General features: G+C 35.1%; 5 protein-coding genes across 5 annotated transcripts; 3 read left to right on the top strand and 2 right to left on the bottom strand.

Annotated features, from left to right (window-relative positions):
• The first annotated feature begins 1,992 nt into the window (after window positions 1-1,992).
• LOC119641485 (AP-1 complex subunit mu-1) lies at window positions 1,993-5,316 on the top strand. Its single transcript, XM_038040197.1, has 2 exons — window positions 1,993-3,047; window positions 3,102-5,316. The coding sequence occupies exons 1-2, from the start codon at window positions 2,217-2,219 to the stop codon at window positions 3,558-3,560; spliced, it is 1,290 nt and encodes a 429-aa protein (XP_037896125.1). The 5' UTR covers window positions 1,993-2,216; the 3' UTR covers window positions 3,561-5,316.
• LOC119641484 (2-oxoisovalerate dehydrogenase subunit alpha, mitochondrial) lies at window positions 3,910-8,309 on the bottom strand. The gene is made up of 6 exons (XM_038040196.1): window positions 8,155-8,309; window positions 7,769-8,096; window positions 7,513-7,713; window positions 6,055-6,220; window positions 5,783-5,986; window positions 3,910-5,722 (listed from the first exon to the last, which is right to left on the bottom strand). Exons 1-6 carry the CDS (start codon window positions 8,209-8,211, stop codon window positions 5,380-5,382), a joined length of 1,299 nt encoding a protein of 432 aa, XP_037896124.1. The 5' UTR covers window positions 8,212-8,309; the 3' UTR covers window positions 3,910-5,379.
• A 124-nt stretch (window positions 8,310-8,433) lies between these two features.
• On the top strand, window positions 8,434-11,090 carry LOC119641508 (probable tRNA (uracil-O(2)-)-methyltransferase). The gene is made up of 3 exons (XM_038040229.1): window positions 8,434-8,757; window positions 9,604-9,908; window positions 9,968-11,090. The coding sequence occupies exons 1-3, from the start codon at window positions 8,448-8,450 to the stop codon at window positions 11,045-11,047; spliced, it is 1,695 nt and encodes a 564-aa protein (XP_037896157.1). The 5' UTR covers window positions 8,434-8,447; the 3' UTR covers window positions 11,048-11,090.
• Window positions 11,091-11,127: 37 nt separating this feature from the next.
• LOC119641509 (RNA-binding protein with serine-rich domain 1-B) lies at window positions 11,128-12,561 on the bottom strand. Its single transcript, XM_038040230.1, has 3 exons — window positions 12,388-12,561; window positions 12,142-12,321; window positions 11,128-12,077 (listed from the first exon to the last, which is right to left on the bottom strand). Coding segments are annotated over exons 1-3 (1,047 nt in total). The 5' UTR covers window positions 12,390-12,561; the 3' UTR covers window positions 11,128-11,212.
• Window positions 12,562-12,821: 260 nt separating this feature from the next.
• On the top strand, window positions 12,822-17,092 carry LOC119641516 (importin-13). The gene is made up of 11 exons (XM_038040244.1): window positions 12,822-12,977; window positions 13,037-13,204; window positions 13,265-13,414; window positions 13,480-13,658; window positions 13,720-14,407; window positions 14,470-15,069; window positions 15,131-15,334; window positions 15,561-15,698; window positions 15,822-15,914; window positions 16,036-16,505; window positions 16,574-17,092. Exons 1-11 carry the CDS (start codon window positions 12,822-12,824, stop codon window positions 16,656-16,658), a joined length of 2,931 nt encoding a protein of 976 aa, XP_037896172.1. The 3' UTR covers window positions 16,659-17,092.
• Window positions 17,093-18,649: the final 1,557 nt, after the last annotated feature.

Below are 18,649 nucleotides of genomic sequence, written 5' to 3'. Positions count from 1 at the left end.
CCATTGCATATACGCATGTATGAACCTGAAAACGTGGATCTATCTTGTGTTGTAAAAATATAACATTTTTCAGAGCGCACCTGTATTTACAACAGTCTTAAACAGTCTTAAACAGTTGTAAACAGTTGTAAACACTTTGTTAAAATAGCGAAATTCCGGATCGAAAGTAAATAAAATGTCATTAAAAGGTCTTCAACAGTCTTAAACAGTTGTACACTTTGTTAAAATAGCGAAATTCCTGTTGTCTAATCTGACGGACTCATATTTATGACAACACGACTCTTTACAATATAATGACTTTTAGATATAATGTCGTCAGTTCTAAAACTGATGTTGGAGCTTTTAGAGACTGAATTGATCACACTTTCATCTGAATTTGCACATTTTTCGCCAAACTGCTTTTATATCCCCACCCAGAAATCTTGATGAGCCTAGGTGTTACGTTAACCTTCCAATAAGGTAAACGATTAATAATAAGCACAGATTGAGAAAACAATGGTGAAACAATACGAATTCTGTAGATATAAGGAACTTGAATAGAGCTTCAAACGATCTGCGCTTACGTCTAGCTGAGATAGGAAACGTACAAACTAACAATTTTCTAATCATCATCACAATTCAGATATGTTTGATGAACATTACTTATGGGGAGCTACCAAATATCTTAAATAACCGACAAAGCGAATCGCTCCTCTGAAGATTAGCTCTAGAAATTAGCGCAGAAACAATATAAAGTTAGCCGAAAACTGTGCTCACTATGTAAAAGAAATCCTTCAACATACTAAGCTTTACGGAACTTGAACTGTAAAAGTAATACTGAAACTTCTAGACAGCCAATTTTTCATAGCTTGGTCTACCAGACTTACATCAGTTGATGAAGTCGAGAAAGAAATTAGCAAACTGGACGTTACGAAATATCCTGAATGTAATTGAATATGTGGAATAACTACTAAATTTTTAACATTAAAGGCTTCTTACGAACGAAATTATTGCAGGCTCGTATAGTTTACTGGTGACACTTTCTAAAATATTGGAAAAAATACATCTACGGAAACTACTCCCTAGTGCTAGACCAGGAATTATTATTTATTTTTATTATTTCAACGTTAAAGATGAAGATGGTAGGTCCAACGTATATAATATTGATGGTAAAGTGCCTTAGAGAAGTGGTTTGATAATAAAACTCTGTACAATTTGCAGTTCAGATTCTTCGATCGCTGATATTTTATTTTAAGTGCGGCATACACTCATGATACAGCAATCCCGTTTCTATCTAGTGAATGTTCCCTACGAACACAAATTGATCTAAACAAAATTTCACTTTGTATGAACAAATGGAATGTTAAAATAAACGCTACAACGCACCAATGGATCTTAAAGAAGTCGTGCTCCATAATCTGCGATTGTGGACAAATTCTCACTATGAAGCACATTCTTTGTGACTGCATTAACTTTTCCTTGGCTACAAGTTTTGCATTTGGAGTGACTAATCTTATGGATATTCTAAAATCAGCTACAGAAAAGAATATCAATACAATGTATTGTTTTATTAAAACTACTGGGCTCAATATCTAATGCATTTTTATAAATTAAGTGTTGCTAGCGCTCCATGTCTTTTTTTTTTAGTCTACGAATTTATTTCATTAGTATAAAATTATAATAATAATAATAAAATAAACGCTAAAGGATCAACTAGTATTACCTTCGTGCTAAATACGTGTTCTTGTTCTTCACTATTTTTGAATGGCAATAATCTCCCTATCCCTAAAATATCTGCTCACACTCTGACCGAAAATTAGCATGGAAAAATCATATAAAAGCTAAACACTAGCAACATGACTTAAAAGCTTGAGATTCTCTGGGATATAATAAATACATTTTAAAATAAAGTTGTTAAGCGCACCTATAAAAATGCTATCTGTTCTATAACAAGACAAAGAGTAAAGACAACAAAAAGTTGGCATCTCTGTTGTAACTGACAAATCATCGAAAGTTTTTTTTTTTTATAGAAGAATTAAACTTTGCCGATATTCTGCTATTATTAGTCACAACTACAAGAAGATAATGATAAAGCCATAATTGCAAGAGTAACTATTTTCAAATATATATTTTACAAAAAGGTTTAGAAACACTTGTTTATGGGGCTGCTACAGGCTCCCAATTGCGGACTTTTACTTGCTCGTCTTTTTGGTTATATCAGCTGCCGTTAATTGTTAATGGCCAAAATGTCTTCTTCAGCTATATATGTGTTGGATGTAAAGGGTAAAGTTTTAATTTCGCGTAATTACCGTGGTGATAACATGGATATGGCAGTGATTGATAAATTCATGCCATTGTTAATGGAAAAAGAAGAAGAGGGTCTTATTACCCCGATCTTGCAAACAACAGATTGCACCTTTGCCTACATTAAGACAAACAATTTATACATCGTGTCGACAACACCACGCAACAAGAACGTCAACATTGCCTTAGTCTTTGTGTTTTTGCACAAAATCGCGCAGGTGTTCATAGAATACTTTAAGGAACTGGAAGAAGAATCTATACGTGACAATTTTGTAATAATCTATGAACTGTTGGATGAATTAATCGATTTCGGCTATCCTCAGACAACAGATTCAAAAATCTTGCAAGAGTATATAACACAAGAAGGTCATAAGTTAGAAATACAGCCGCGTATTCCATTAGCTGTAACCAATGCAGTATCTTGGCGGTCAGAAGGTATTAAATACCGTAAAAATGAAGTTTTCCTGGATGTCATTGAGTCGGTAAATTTGTTAGCCAACGCCAATGGGAATGTACTGCGTAGTGAAATAGTGGGAGCCATAAAGATGCGAGTTTATCTATCAGGGATGCCCGAGTTACGTTTGGGTTTAAATGATAAAGTATTGTTTGAAAGTACTGGCCGTGGTAAATCTAAGTCTGTGGAATTAGAAGACGTAAAGTTCCACCAGTGCGTACGTTTGTCGCGATTCGAAAATGATCGTACCATTTCTTTTATACCACCTGACGGTGAATTTGAATTAATGTCATATCGTTTGAATACACATGTAAGTAAAAGTATCTTAATATAATTTCAGTGTTATAGATATATTCATTTTTAGGTGAAACCTTTAATTTGGATAGAGTCTGTTATTGAACGTCATGAACACTCACGTGTCGAATACATGATCAAGGCAAAGTCGCAGTTTAAAAGACGCTCCACCGCCAACAACGTCGAGATCATCATTCCAGTGCCAGCCGATGCTGACTCACCAAAATTCAAGACCACGATTGGCAGCTGTAAATATGCTCCTGAGCAGAACGCAGTCATATGGACGATTAAATCCTTTCCGGGTGGAAAGGAGTACCTGATGCGCGCTCATTTTGGTTTGCCAAGCGTAAAGAGTGAGGACAGTAACGAGGGAAAACCGCCAATACAAGTGCGTTTTGAAATTCCATATTTCACCACTTCAGGTATCCAGGTACGCTACTTGAAAATCATTGAAAAGAGCGGCTACCAAGCTCTGCCATGGGTGCGTTATATCACACAAAATGGTGATTATCAATTGCGTACTAACTAATCAGCAAGTACTTAGAGAGAGGACTATTTTATCTCCACATTTGGCAAATACAAAAAACAGAAATCTATATATCTAAATATTTAAATGTCATTCCAATTGATCATTAAGGAAAAAAAACCCGTTCATCTTACATATTTTATAGCGCGATTTCATTTTTACATAGTTACAGTTAAAGGTGTGCCGTCTATTTACCCCAGCATACCTCAGAGATCTCAACTAAATGTGTTTAATTATAAAACAAATTGAAACAAAACGTTACTCTTCTTGTCTGATCAAATGGAAAAGTCAAATATGGTGAACATAACAGAGCGCTATTGCAGACCCATTTAAACAATTTCTATCTCTGCTCTGCCTTATTATTGCGGCTTTAACATTAAAACATAAATTGAGTACGCAGTTGTTTGTTAACAGAGATAAACATTTCTTTGGTCTTAAAAGGTCACATGTTTTATTCCGCGCAAAGCACACAACTGTTACTTAACTTACTTTCACTTAGACAAGTCTATGATTCTCAACAATACTTATTATTCGAAGGATTCTAGAGGCAATTTTCTTGAAGCTCATATGTACTATTTGTTCAGCATAAATTTCCTATCTTTCTTAAATTTTTCCTCCTGGTTTCCTGATCTCTCGCAGGACACCGTGGCTTCCCGATCTCAGCAAGAGCATAATTTAGTAAGGTGGTCATGTAGCTCAGTATGGTGTCTGAAGTATGTTGGGCTTTGAAATTCCTAAATTGTAAACAGCTCCTCACAGCTGATCACAGCTTTACGAACCTCGTCATGTAAAGCTGCTTAAATTTCCATTAATCGATGCCACATAATATAATTACATGGCGTCCCACATCTCATGTCGTCTTATAAGTTTGCTTAAAGCAAGAAGAAAAGATTTGAATTTGGAAAATTTTTCACGGCAAAATAAAAAAAATTGTTTTAAAGAAATCCTTTACATCCTAATTACCAAATAATTACATAAGGAGTCAGCAAATACGAAGTCTTGGCACCCAGTAGTGAAATTGTTTCTTAGTTCGAGTCATAAATTCTTTTTTTTCAACTTTCGACTTCCCCTACTTTCTCCACATGGCAGTAAACAGGTGATTGCTATATATTCAACCTTTTCGCTAAAATATTGAATTGAAAAGCTTGCTGTCAAGACCGGAAGAAGAATGGAATTCGGCAAACAAATTTTTAACTGAGCACTTATTAGCACTTCACCCTAATTCACCATTTGTCTCCTTAGCACTGTTCCATTTTCTCCTGTGATTTATAGTAGGAAGACGCGAACATTGACTGATTCTGCATTGGAAGTTAATTAAGGCTCGATTTAATATAGCGTTCGAAAATTGTATATACTGCGCCTTACAGATATCCAAAATAAAAATATATAAAAAAAAAAACTACATTTTTAACCGACACGTCTAACAAACTTCTGAACTTTCGGGTGTACAATTATAAATATTTCATTACTGTAAAAAACAAGGAAAACTGTATATATCAAGTCCGTTCATTATAAAAATTTTATATATATATGCAATTTTAAAGTCTTAATTTACTAATAAATGCACTTTCTGTGAGTCTTATTGAGTTGAATATTCGACTACATAACAAACAATAATATACGTAATTTAAGGAGAAAAGAAAATTAAGATACAGAATTAATTTTAGCTATACAATAATCATTACAATGCATAAATTCGTATTCGCATACTAATAATATTACAAAACAATAAATACGTAAAACACTTTGTCACCAATTATTTAAATAATTTAACGAGAGGAATCTTTCACGGTAGTGAAAAATAATTGAAAAAATGAGCTTTTTAGACTTTAAAATTCTTAACGGGATAATAACTTTTGTTCTCTTCAATATTCCGCTTCAGCTCGTTCATTTGTTCCTGTAAATGCAATGGAACGTCATTGTAAACATCTGTAAATAATTCTTTCCAGTTAGGTTTGAGTTTTTTCTCCGAAATTGAAATTTGCTTTAATACTCTTTTACGTATGTCTTTAACAAATTCATTTTCTTCTGCTTCGTTGAACCAATTTCTTTTAACCATGTAATTTTTCAATTTGGAAATTGGATGCTCGACCGAATTCCACACCTCAATTTCGGCAGATGAACGATATGCTGTCGAATCGTCAGAAGTCGAATGGTGACCGACTCTATATGTACGCAGAATATTGTGTTGAAATATAAATTTTGTATTTACATTATCTACTTACCGGTAAGCCATTGCTTCCAACACTGCCGGTTTACTTTCTTTCAAAACATATTCTCGACACAACTTCATGGCATTGTAAACGGCAAAAACATCCGTGCCATCTACGCGTATAGTTGCTATTCCATAACCGGGACCTCTCCCAGCTATACCGTCACCTTTATATTGCTCATGAGCCGGAGTCGAAATAGCAAAGCCATTATTGCGACTTTAAGAAAGAAGATAATCGAACAGTTTTGAAAACATGGTTTGATTGTAAAAGAATATCTAATTCACCAGAAAAGTATTACAGGACAATGCAATGTGGCTGCAAAATTGAAAGCCGCATGAGCATCACCCTCAGAAGCAGCACCTTCCCCGAAATAACAAACAACGCACGCATCATTATTTTTGCGCCGCTTCATAGCATAAGCTGCGCCAACCGCTTGAGGCATTTGCGTTGCTGAAATCGACATAATTATTTTTTTATATTTTCTTACAAAGCATTTTTACAGGTTATGCTTTTCATTGAGAGAGATTCAGAGAGATCGACTTGATGATTTAAAGCCCGCCCCTTTGTCCATTTCCTTTTTACACCGTCAAACATACAAAAATCGGCGTGGACAGTCTCAATAACCAAAGTAATGAATTATTTGGAATAAAAAAGCAAATTCCTGTTTAATTTTAAGAATATGACCTACGGTAGACTCTAATTTCAAACCCTCTCTCTCCAAAATTTATCATTTATCATTTTCAATGTGGAGATGGTTCCAACCGGTGCACTGAACCGGTGCAAGCGCTAGCAGCAACGTAGGCAAAGATTTGCCACGTGATCAATATAAATATAATGGTTTATTTTAATGAAATTAATCAATCACAAAGTTCGCAAAGCACTAAAGCCGTTCAGCAAAAGAAACAAGAGTTTTAAGGTAGTCGTACATGTCTAGACAAAAACACTTTTTTTATACCCTAAACTTATGGTGAGGATATATTCAATACCCAGTACTTGAGATAGACCCACTTTTAATTATACCGAACGATTCAGGGTCACTTTCTAAGTTGATCTAAGCTTGTCCGTCCATTTGATGTCGTTCTGTGTATTTGTATCTAACCTTTTGAGTAATTTGATGAAATTTGATACGCCGACATCTTTTGGCCAAGTAGTTCGAAACATACGACTTTTTCGGCCACTTCTCATATTTTGAAAAGTCGTTATATGAATAACTGTGAGGTGGTGAAAGATGCTTGATGTTGCGTCATGGCCCACCATATTGTTTTTACTTGTTTTTCTTCACTTCACTTCTGAAGTCCTAGACGACGATTTATTTGAAGTGAAAATCACAAAGAGACGGAAATCTCTTCAAATTCAAGAGGTATTGCTATATAAGAGAGAAACTTAGTAGTATTGGAAACAAGAATTTGTCGTTAGGTAGACAATCCGTTTAGTAAACGCTATATTTTAGCTTTGTTGCAATGTAGTGTTTGCACATTTCGACTTCCAATAATTCTACTGCCTGCGCGGCAGCTTTTCTTACGAAATTGAAAAAGCAATCGGTAATAGATAAGCATTTTGAAAAACACCTGATAGGAATGAATAAACTGTGCACTCTTGAAAAAACTATGTAAAGCTTATTGAAAGAATAAGTCTAAGCATAATCTTGTTTCATCTACAAATTGCTTTGTCCTTCTAATAACCTAATGATTAAAGCATTGGCTTATGCTGCGTCATCGAAGAAAAATACTAAAAGCGCTTACCTAAAGGACTGGAAATAGTAATAAAATTCAAATCCTTCGAGCCATAATGTACTGGCATTTGTTTGCCTTTGCCCACATCGGCTTCATTGCCATAACATTGATCAATAAACTGCTCAATAGAAAAACCTCTCCATACCAACACTCCAGCTTCTCTATATTGACCGTAGATAACATCACGGATTTCCAACGCCGCTGCACTACCTATATGAGAACAAAAAATTAACAAAAATATCCTAAAATTCGTGACATTAATTACCTATATGACTAGCTTCTTCACCAAAATTCGTCATATAGAAGGAAATACGGCCTTGTCTCTGGGACTCATACAATATCTTATCCATTGTATTTAATAAAATCATATCGCGAAACATTTTCTGAACAGTTTCTTTGCTTAAATTGGGATCTTGCGTAAGATCTTGGATTTTTCCATCCCGATCTAGAACACGATAAATTGGTATAGACTCAATATCCTTGGGCATTACAAACACGGGCTGCGAAACAAACGCAGCTTTGGCGCCAGGGAAAACTGAAGTGTGGCCAGCAAATGCGACCATCCTACAGTTGCGTACTAAAGTTGATTTTATCTATAAGGAGGAAAGATACAGTTTTAACATCCTTAAAACTATCTGTACGATCAATTACCTTAAATCGTTTAAGCACGTTTTGAATAGATTTGGCAGAACGACTGACGGAAAGCATGACAAATTGAAAAGAATTTTAAAAGAGAGTAATCCTGAAAACAAATTAAACTCGGAAGACTTATTACGTTTTGTTATTTTTCGTTACAAGCACATCTGTCAAATAACTTACATAACTGAGCAAAGTCATATGTTTTCTATAAATAAATAGTAGAGTTGCCACCTCAAAGTTTAATAAAAAGAGCTTATAAAATTATTCTATTGTTCTCATTATGAGTATATAAAATTTCCAAAATTATGGATACTTTAACTGAAGTGCAATTTTGGAATGCATGCTCCATATTAGTACGCAATTATCACGCAGTTAATCGTAAAATATTTGCCTGCATCATACAACAAGTGGACAAAATCCTTAAAAACATTCATCAATATGATCAAGATTGTAACCAGGAAACTGTGAGTGAGATTTGCAACGACGATATCCAACAGTTATTGTGTGGCTATTGCAAAAATAAATTGAAAGACGATGGCACCGAAGGATTCGTAATTCATCTGAAATTACTACATAAAAAGCAGGAACCCAGTATTAATGCAATTGTCGTCATAAGTAAGTTTTATAAAATTACGTTGGATAGTTTTTATCAAGAAGACGCTATCTGCCACCTATGTTGATTTCAGTTTGTACATGTTGTGCATACATTTCTAGTTTGAAAGGCAGCTAATTGAAGTTCTAGTAAAAGATTTTCATGAACGATATTAATTTTGATTGTTAACAATAGAACCAGATGCGTGCACATTGGATTTTATTTATCAGGGTTCATCTTAGCGTGAGCAGCAGTGAAAATTTGTTAACACAAAAGGTGAAGTATTTATTTTTCTTTATAATTCGTGAAAGTAAATTCCATCGTGAGCTGTGCTTTTAATATGTAAATACAGTTTTCTGAAGCGAGAGACTAGTTTCATCAATACTCAGCAAATAACTATTGAAGGATAGTATAACCCGATGAAGGGAAGATTTCAGTAATCGTTTTGGTGAGGGTGTTAACATGCAAATCTTATCTCTGCTTTGCTAGAAAGACATGCAAACTGCAATAAGTTCATCTACTCATTAAATGTTTACGTTTTTCTACACCACCACTGGAGACATTGTACAGCAATAATAATCTTGGCGTTATTATTCTATTTCCCCATCAATTTTCAGGTTATTTCTCGACAATATCAAGTCAGTGGAGGTCAATCTGCTGCACAATTTTACAATAATCGTGTAGGAATGCGTAGGCTTTTGAATTTAAATGAATACAATGTGTGTAACATACCAAACAGGCATCCTAAGCAGACTTGCCTTGTATATAAAAACTATCATCATATATTAGAGTCCACCTAGTGTAAAATATTTTTTTCACCTTAATATAAGAGTTTATATCATTAATCTAAACACGCTTTCATTTTATAGATCTCCTTGATAAAAGTTGCATTTTAAGATTCCAATGTAATGAGTTAGATGATTTCGAAATTAGGTTTGAAACCAACGAGTTGAAGTTCAAATTGTTATGCCCTTATGTAGGCAAAAACAACACCTTTAGGTGGCTAGAATATGTTTTTAAGCCTAAATTTTTAAAATGGTGTAAAAGCACAAATCATCAAGCCCCAACAACGCAGACATCCCCTTTTAAAGGCTCTTTGAACTTAATAGATCCCGAAAAGTACAATCAATTGTACAGGTGTCTAAAATTAAAATACAGCCAAGAAATCTTAAAGGTACGTAATAACAACAGTACAATCGAAGAAGTTATTTGTTTGCACAAGTTTTATTACAGCTATGGCAGACTGCTGAAGAATCCACAGATCCCCTAAAGTTCATTTATGAAGATTTGGCCATAGCTGCCTACTTAATTACTTTGTGGCGAAGTGACTTGATTAAGGAATCAATTTCGTTTGCCGACTTAGGTTGTGGTAATGGGCTGCTGGTATTTGTACTTTTAAAGGAAGGATTCAAAGGTTACGGTTACGATATTAGGAAACGTAAGCTGTGGTGTCTGTATCCTTTCGAAGTACGGCAAAACCTTTACGAGAAAGTCCTGGAATCATACAAATTTGATTTACCTTCAGATGTGAATTTTCTGATAGGCAATCACTCAGACGAATTATCACCTTGGATACCTGTATGGGCTACTAGTCTTCGTTATAATATGGATTATTTTTTATTACCTTGTTGTGCATTTGAATTTTCGGGAGCTAAATATCAACGCCGCAATTCTTCGCAATCTGTTTATAGTGACTTTTGTAATTACGTTGAAGATGTATCGAAACGCTGTGGCTTTACAACTTTTAAAGACCGTTTAAAGATACCAAGTACTAAAAGAATTGCTTTTTGCGGCATTCGACGTAACTACGCGATCTGCGAACATCTAACTAAAGTGGCAGAAATTAAAGAGTTCGTGAAAAATGAGCAATATGCACATCCAAACAGTGTAGCTGGCTGCGAAGTCAAATTAAGAGATTATAAGGAGCGCATAAAAAATTGTACTCAAATAGATAGGACTATCCTTGATAGTTTGGTATTAAAAATATTCTTTTTCCTCCTTAATGCGCAAAAGCAGTGCTACACCATTAATTGTGTGTGGCAGGGAGGCGGTTATTTAACCTTACAAGAATTAGCGGATAATTTAGAGAAATCCGATTTAAACAACATAAAGTCCGAGTGTGGTGGCTTAAAAACTCTGCTTCGCAATAAACATGAGATTTTTGAATTATTGCCGGAAAACCGTGTAAAAATACGTAAACCTGAGATTCGCAGAAGGCCAGAGCAAACAATAAAGAAACGTAAATGCTTTTTCAATGATAACCACCCACAAGGTTGCCCATTATCTGACGAAGATTGTACATTCATTCATTAACTTTCATCAAGCAAGATGTATGACTGAAAAAAATGTAATTTTTGCCTTTATTATGTAATCATTAAGTCAATGTACAGCATATTATAGAAAGATCTATCTGTAATAAAAAATGATCATGTATATGTATATTTTTCGCATGTCTATTGTATAGTTACACTATTGAATTCAATGGGAGCTGTCCGAGCTGTTACTACGCCTACGTCGGCGCATTGGGGAACGAGAACGTCGCCTAGGCGAACGTCTGCCACCACGGGGTGGCGAGCGACGGTTACGGTTGAAACGATTAAAACGAGGCGGAGAACGCCAACGTTCCATAGGTCTTCGGTTTATAGGAGAGGGACGTCTCGGAGCCGGACGTATCTTCGGTGTTAGCACTGGCGAAACACTAACTTCTTGACCATCTATTTGACCACCATCCATCTGTTTTATGGCATTTTCGCATTCTTCATGAGTGGAATACTCTACGTAAGCGATGCCTCGGCCAAAGCTTGGATGATAACGGTCCGTTGGAAATTCAACATTTTTGACCTCACCGAAACAACTGAATATTTCCACTATATGATCTTTAGTAACATTGCGAGTCAAACGACCAATGTGTATACGCGTAGGTTTAGGTGTGGCGGATCTATCGCGAACCTTAGCGCCGAGACTGCGTGAACGAGAACGTTCGCGACTGCGTTCGCGGGCCTTGACATCTGGACTGCGAGAACGTTCACGGCGTTCACGTTTTGGTGGTGGACTACGTGAACGGGTCCTAGATCTTTCACGATTTTTAACTTGTGCGCTACGAGAACGGGAGCGACTGCGATCTCTTTGTTTAACTGGTGGACTACGTGAACGATCTCTACGTTTAGGCGGAGGACTACGGGAACGCTCGCGTCTTTTGGGAGGCGGGCTGCGGGAGTGTGAGCGTGAACCACTCTTACGGGACGACGACGATGACGACGAAGTCGACGATCCGCTGGAGCTCGACGAACTCGAACGTGACCCGGACTCTGAGCTACTGCGTGACGAACTGCTGTCTGATGAGCTTTTTGACAAGAATTTTCTGAATATTATAAAACAAGTCTTTTTTCATAAATTCTAAAACATACCTATCACTTGAATCACTACTTGACGAAGCTGAACCACGTCGCCTGCGATCCCTTTCTCTGCCGCGATTTGAATTTGACGATGAACTTACTTTGTTTGTAGAATTCTTAATGCCATCTTTGCTATCCTTCGAGTCTTTTTTATCCATAGCCTTCTCCGTGGAGGGAGAATGATCACGCGCCCTAAGAATGGTAGCTTGCAATCGTAAAACCTAATAACCACTTTCAATATTCAATAAAGAAACTTACATAGGTTTTCACTCTTTAAGTAAGCGTAGAAAAAACTTTAAATCTTTCTTAATAATTTAATGAATTATTACTTTCTGAGCAAGAAAATGGAGAATATACCGCAGGCCACACAATCAACGCTTTTGCCGATATTAGAATTGCCAGATCTTACAATTGAATGTTATGATTGCCGTGTCTTCATTATATGAATGCAAAAATTCACATTTACTTATACTTTATACAAAATATAAACAACAATACACATCGTATATAAAACAGTAGTAGATTTTATCTGCAAAGCATTTGAAGAATTCAGAGAGATTTTAAAGGGAGAAGAATAAATATTATATATTTTAAAAATACAATTATACTGCAAAACAGAGCTCGCTACACGGTAAAAGAATAAAAATAAATTATTTATATAAAATTAAACTTTGTGATTAAACTGTGCACATATGGAGCCCATAGACATTGTGCGTCTCGAGGAGGCGGTGGTGGTTTTCTATCGCTCCACCTCTCAGGAGCAAGCACATTTACATGAATGGCTTACGAAAGTGCAGTTGAGTGCCCAAGCCTGGCAATTTTCCTGGCAATTAATGCAACTGGGAAAGGTAAGCTAATCTTTGTGGCATGTATATGGCATTTGATTGTTAGACAATTTTGCGCACAGTCTCAAGAAGCTCAGTTTTTCGGTGCCATTACGCTGCATTCAAAGCTAATGAAATTCTGGCATGAGGTGCCTGCAGAAAATCGCGATGAACTAAAACAGAAAATCCTAGAAACTATTATACAATTTGCTGGCGGTCCTAAATTAGTTTTAAATCGTTTGTGTATAGCAGTAAGTATAAAGGAAATATGTAAATAATTTGAAGGTAAATGTATGCAATTTGCTTTTCAGTTAAGTGCTTATATTGTCCACATGCTAAATGATTGGCCTACAGCAATTGAAGATGTTATCAACACTTTTCAAAATCAACAAATACCTAATGTTACCAAAGAAATGCAATTATGGATTATGCTGGAAGTGCTACAAGCCATACCAGAAGAAGTACAAATAATTATTATGTTTAAGTATTTATTACAAATTTTTAATAAAGTTTTCTTCATTTTTAGATGCAAGCCATATATACTTCAGTTAAACGTAGTACCCTTCGGGGAGAGGTAGCCAAGCGTGCTCCTTTAGTTATGGAGACTACAGAGACATATTTACAAATGCAATTAGATAGAGAATGGGACGCAGATGCTTACGGTAATATGACTAAAGCAGTGAAGTGTGCATCTACATGGGTTAAGTAAGTTATTGTTTGATTTTGTATCGAAATATTTTAAATTAATGAAATTCACTCCTTTTAGAAATATAGGCTTTTCGATAGAAAATTGTCAAAACATCACGGCTTTGCTATTAAAAATGGTGAACAAATGTTATTGGCCTTGCGTACAGGATCCTGATGGTGATGGTTGCATGTCGGCCGATGAAAACGATTTGGCCGAAGTTTGCCTCAAGACTTTGCTTTATATTATCATACAACCCGATTGTCATTTGTACCCAATTACAGCTTCTATCCTTATAAAAATGTTCCTTGATTCTTTGTGCGACATAACCAAAATGGAATGGAAGCCAGATAATAATAACGAGGATATTGTGTCCAGCATTTACACACTATTTGTCTCGGCTGTAGAACGCCATTCTACGCTGCTCTTGACTGGTATAACCACTTCAGATCCGGAATTGTCATCGTTATGTTCACGTTTAGTGAACGAAATTTTGCAGTGCACAGATAAACCCGGCATTTATCCGGTGGAGGAATCTTGCAGTAGTATGGCATTGGGGTTCTGGTATTTATTACAAGATGAAGTTTTCGCCATTGCATATGAAGCAGAACGTTTTAAATGCTGGGAATATATCAGGCCGTTATACGCCCATCTAACTCGTATATTGGTAAGAAAAGCAGAACAACCCGACGAGAATTCAATCGATAAATGGACTTCCGATGATTTGGAGACTTTCCGTTGTTACAGACAAGATATATCTGATACCTTTGTAGGTGGAGATAAAACAAATATTGAAAAAATGGACATAATATTTATCCATCTCCTTTTTAGATGTATTGCTATGAGGTCTTACGCAATGATATTTTAGATATTTTGTCTACGGTTTTAGACGAAACCATCGCTCAGTTGCAAACAAATCCCACCTTGTGGACAAAGCTTGAAGCTTGTATTTATGCTTTTCAATCAGTAGCTGAACATTTCGACGGCGATGAAACAAAACAAATACCAAAACTGATGCGTGTACTCAATGAAATACCTTATGAAAAAATGAATGAAAAGTTATTGGGTACCGCTCTTGAAACTGTTGGTTCTTATTGCCAGTGGCTCAAGGACAATCCAATATATATACCTTCAGCTATTCAGCTGTTAGTGCGCGGCTTGAGTTCGCCAATGTCAGCTCAAGCTACTCTAGGTTTAAAGGAGCTTTGTCGTGATTGCCAACTTCAAATGAAGCCGTACGCAGAATTTTTATTAAATGAGTGTCAAGCCGTTCTAACCTCTGGCCAAATGAAAAATTCAGATTGTGTACGTTTGATGTTTAGTATAGGAAAGTTAATGAGCTTGTTAACATCTGATAAAATACCTAGTTATTTGGATATCATTGTAAGCCCATGTTTTGAGGAGTTAACAGCTATATGCCAGGCTGAAACAGTAAGTCATTTATTTAATTTGAGTTTTTAATAATGCGCTTTATATGCAAAATTTGTTTTAGAAAACACCTCAAGCTCGGATACGAACTATATTTCGTTTAAATATGATATCGACTTTATTCTCATCACTGAATACTGATCTTGATGATGATGATCAGATTGAAGATTTACAAAATGTTCAACCAGTTCTCATAGTAATGCAAAAGACAATGCCAATTTTTCGTAGAATTGCCGAACTCTGGGTTGAAGAACTAGACGTTTTAGAAGTAAGTTTAGAACCATAAGATTTTTGATGGACGCTTTAGAAGCGAATTTAGACTCACCAGATTTTTGGTGGCTGCTTATATATTACTAATTAACCTCAAAGATTCTGTAGAATATTTTGTTGATAAATAACTGAATCACTTATATAGAAGATCACCCATAAAAAAGCTTTAAGAAGACCATGCATTATGGTAACACGCCTAACTAAAATATTTCATGACTTTTCAGACTGCTTGCTCGGCTCTTAAGCATGCCATTGTTAATTTGAAATCTAGTTTTAAACCCATGCTGCAAGATCTTTGTTACTTTATAGTAGCCATTTTTCAAACTAGATGTTGTGCTCCAACTCTGGAAATATCAAAAACCGTAAGTTAATAATTAATTGAATGCAAAATATCTTTTTTTAGTCTCGCAATTTCGTCTCAACCAGCACTAAATCATGCCTTAAATACTATGCTGTTTATTTATTTATTTATTCATTTTCTTAAGGCCATAGTTATATTTTATAAAGACGAAGGCTGTAAATCATTAATGCAAAGATTACTGGTGGAATTTGTTTCGCATAGTTTCAAACTATTTGAGGTAAGCTAGAGAAAATCCAATACATGATTTTATTTTATTTTACTGATAAAAAGAAATCTTCAGAAGTACAACATTCATCTTTATATAGCTTATTAATAATTTTTATTGTTGCAAACTGTAGTCAACGCCGGAAAATGGTTTTTCAAACATAGCGGAAACCATAGAAATGTTCTATGCATGCCTGCTGCAAATAGTCAAAAAAATACCTCAGTCTCTTGATGATAAGGCTATCGCTTACGACCGTTTGATCTTTTATGCTCTGAAGGCCATGACTCTACCGGAAAATGGACCAATACGTACCAGTATTCAGTTCTTATCACATTTTGTCATGCAATCACGTAATTATCCCCAAATGACTGTGGCCGTGCTAACGGCCGGTGAAGAAATTTTAAAAACGGCTGTTGTGTGTGTGGCTTGTGTTACGCCACGCCAACAAGTGGAAAAGTTTGCCGATATATTTCTGAGCGTTAATAAAAAATATCCCGCAGAATTAGCCATATGGCTAAGAAATATTATGCTTCAATCACCGAATTTCCCAACAAATCTTGTAGATGAAGCTGAGAAAAGTAGATTCATAACCCAGATAATAAGGTAGGTAAACAACAAACATTTGTAAAAAATGAAATAACTTATACAAATGCATTTTACTTCGTTATTAGGGAAAAAGTGAATAAGCGATTACTTCAGCAGCATATAACGGAATTTGCTATTAAGGCACGTGGACTATCGGATAAATTTCAATAAATTATTTTCCCCTTTTTTCTGTTTATCTGACAACTTCTTTCATATACAGCTCAACACTATTCTTTAATATTTGATAGATTTGGTATTAACCCACAATAGTGAAAATAATTATTGAAATTAATTTTGTTTCATTTTAGTTTAAGCAAATTACACTGTGAAAATAGAGCAATTTAATTTTTTTTATTTTTTTACTTAATATGATCTTACTTTAACATAGTATTAAGTACATAAAATAGATATTAGTTTTTCTATTCATGTGCACCATCATACTTCGTATCGTAAGTGTAGAAAAAACAAAACTGTAAACTATTTGCTTTGCATTTTTTTTTAGCAATTTAAAGAAAACAAGTTTTTTAAAAGCAAACTATGTGTATTTGAAAACCTATAAGAATGTGATATCAACTGCTTAAAATAAAAGGTCAAATTTTTAGGTGTAATCTAAACTACTAATGAAAAAACATTTGCTTTTAAGGAAGCCTTATGTGTCAAATAAAATTTTCTGGAAAAAGAAGCTATTTTTCTTCAAAACACATACAACAGAAAGTTTGAATTATTCTGTAAAATTGTTTAGGCGAATGCGCAATCCATAAAATCTTTGACTTTATTTCTCCCGAGTAAACTATTAGATTATAAATATTTTTTTACTTTAATCTTAATGTGAAGTGTCGATATGTCGACTTATAGGAGGTTATTATTCATAAATTGAGCGGTAAATTTATTATAAATAAATTATTTAAAAAAGAATATTTAAATAAGCTAAAAGATGGTGTCACATTTATGTGACGATATGTCCCCTATTATAATTTGTTTCCACGATTTAATTCATTTAAATCAAAACTAATGTAATCAAAATTTATATAACTTACTTTTTGCTTTTCAACCTGTTGCGATTCGCATTCTAGTCTCCAAGCCACTACATGATACGACATCCACCAATTTTAATGTAGCACGACCTAACTTAGCTTAGCGTTTTCTAATTTAAGGCTGCCATATAACTGACGTTATTGAGTAAATTCCATCGTAATTTTCACGTAGGGTCTTACAACTGTGGAATATCGATTTGGCGAACTAAGTAGTGGGCTTTTCTTAAAACTGATTTCGAGTAACTTTAAAGGGGAACTAAAAGAATATGTTGTGATGAAGCGCATATATTTGATATAATTAGAGATACAAAGACTACAAAGCTTCTTGCTTCCTTTCTCTTATAGTCTATTTTTCAGACCTTGGACGGAAAAGATTGAGAGATGACGAAAAAAATTAGCTTAGAAAAGTATTTTTTGTCAGTTTCCAGCCTTAACTTTCTATGACGTTCTTGAACTAACGGCCTAAATTGCAGTGAAAATAGTCCAAAGTTTTTATCAACGTATAATGCCTGGAAAATCCTAATAAATTTCACGGAAGAGTCGTTAAATATCAGTTCTTTTTATTGGACAATGTAAGGATCGGACGTCGTTGACCATCCTTCAGCTATATTAGGGGAAAATATATATGAAGCTATTAAAGCAAAAGGAGCGAATCGTGACATTACAATTCGTATCGCACAAAGCGAGCCGACAGCCATTTCAAACAATTCAGATACTGAAATATTGCAACAAATAGGAGCAGCTGAAGTGCGTTCCGTCAACATTACTCGTTTATTAGACGAAGGAGTCTTACATACAAAATTATGGGTTGTAGATAATAAGCATTTTTATCTGGGAAGTGTGAATATGGATTGGAGATCTTTGACCCAAGGCAAAGAATGAAAGCTTCTTACATTTACTCAGATTTAGTTTCAGCAGATTCAAAGAGCACCATGCAACAAAATTATCCAAATCACCTTGAAGCTGATGTGATTGGGATTCAACAGAGAAGGAAGAAAACAGTTTCACATCATCAGCATACATTACGATCTGGCTGGAATTACCCACCGATGGGAGATCGTTAATGTATAAACTAAATAAAATGGGACCTAAGTACTTCCTTGAGGTACGCTAGACGTAACGGGGAAA

The sequence above is a fragment of the Glossina fuscipes genome, unplaced genomic scaffold, assembly GCF_014805625.2.
Source record: "Glossina fuscipes isolate IAEA_lab_2018 unplaced genomic scaffold, Yale_Gfus_2 150, whole genome shotgun sequence".
NCBI classification, from domain to species: Eukaryota; Metazoa; Arthropoda; class Insecta; order Diptera; family Glossinidae; genus Glossina; species Glossina fuscipes.
This window is presented reverse-complemented; position numbering and strand designations above follow the sequence as displayed.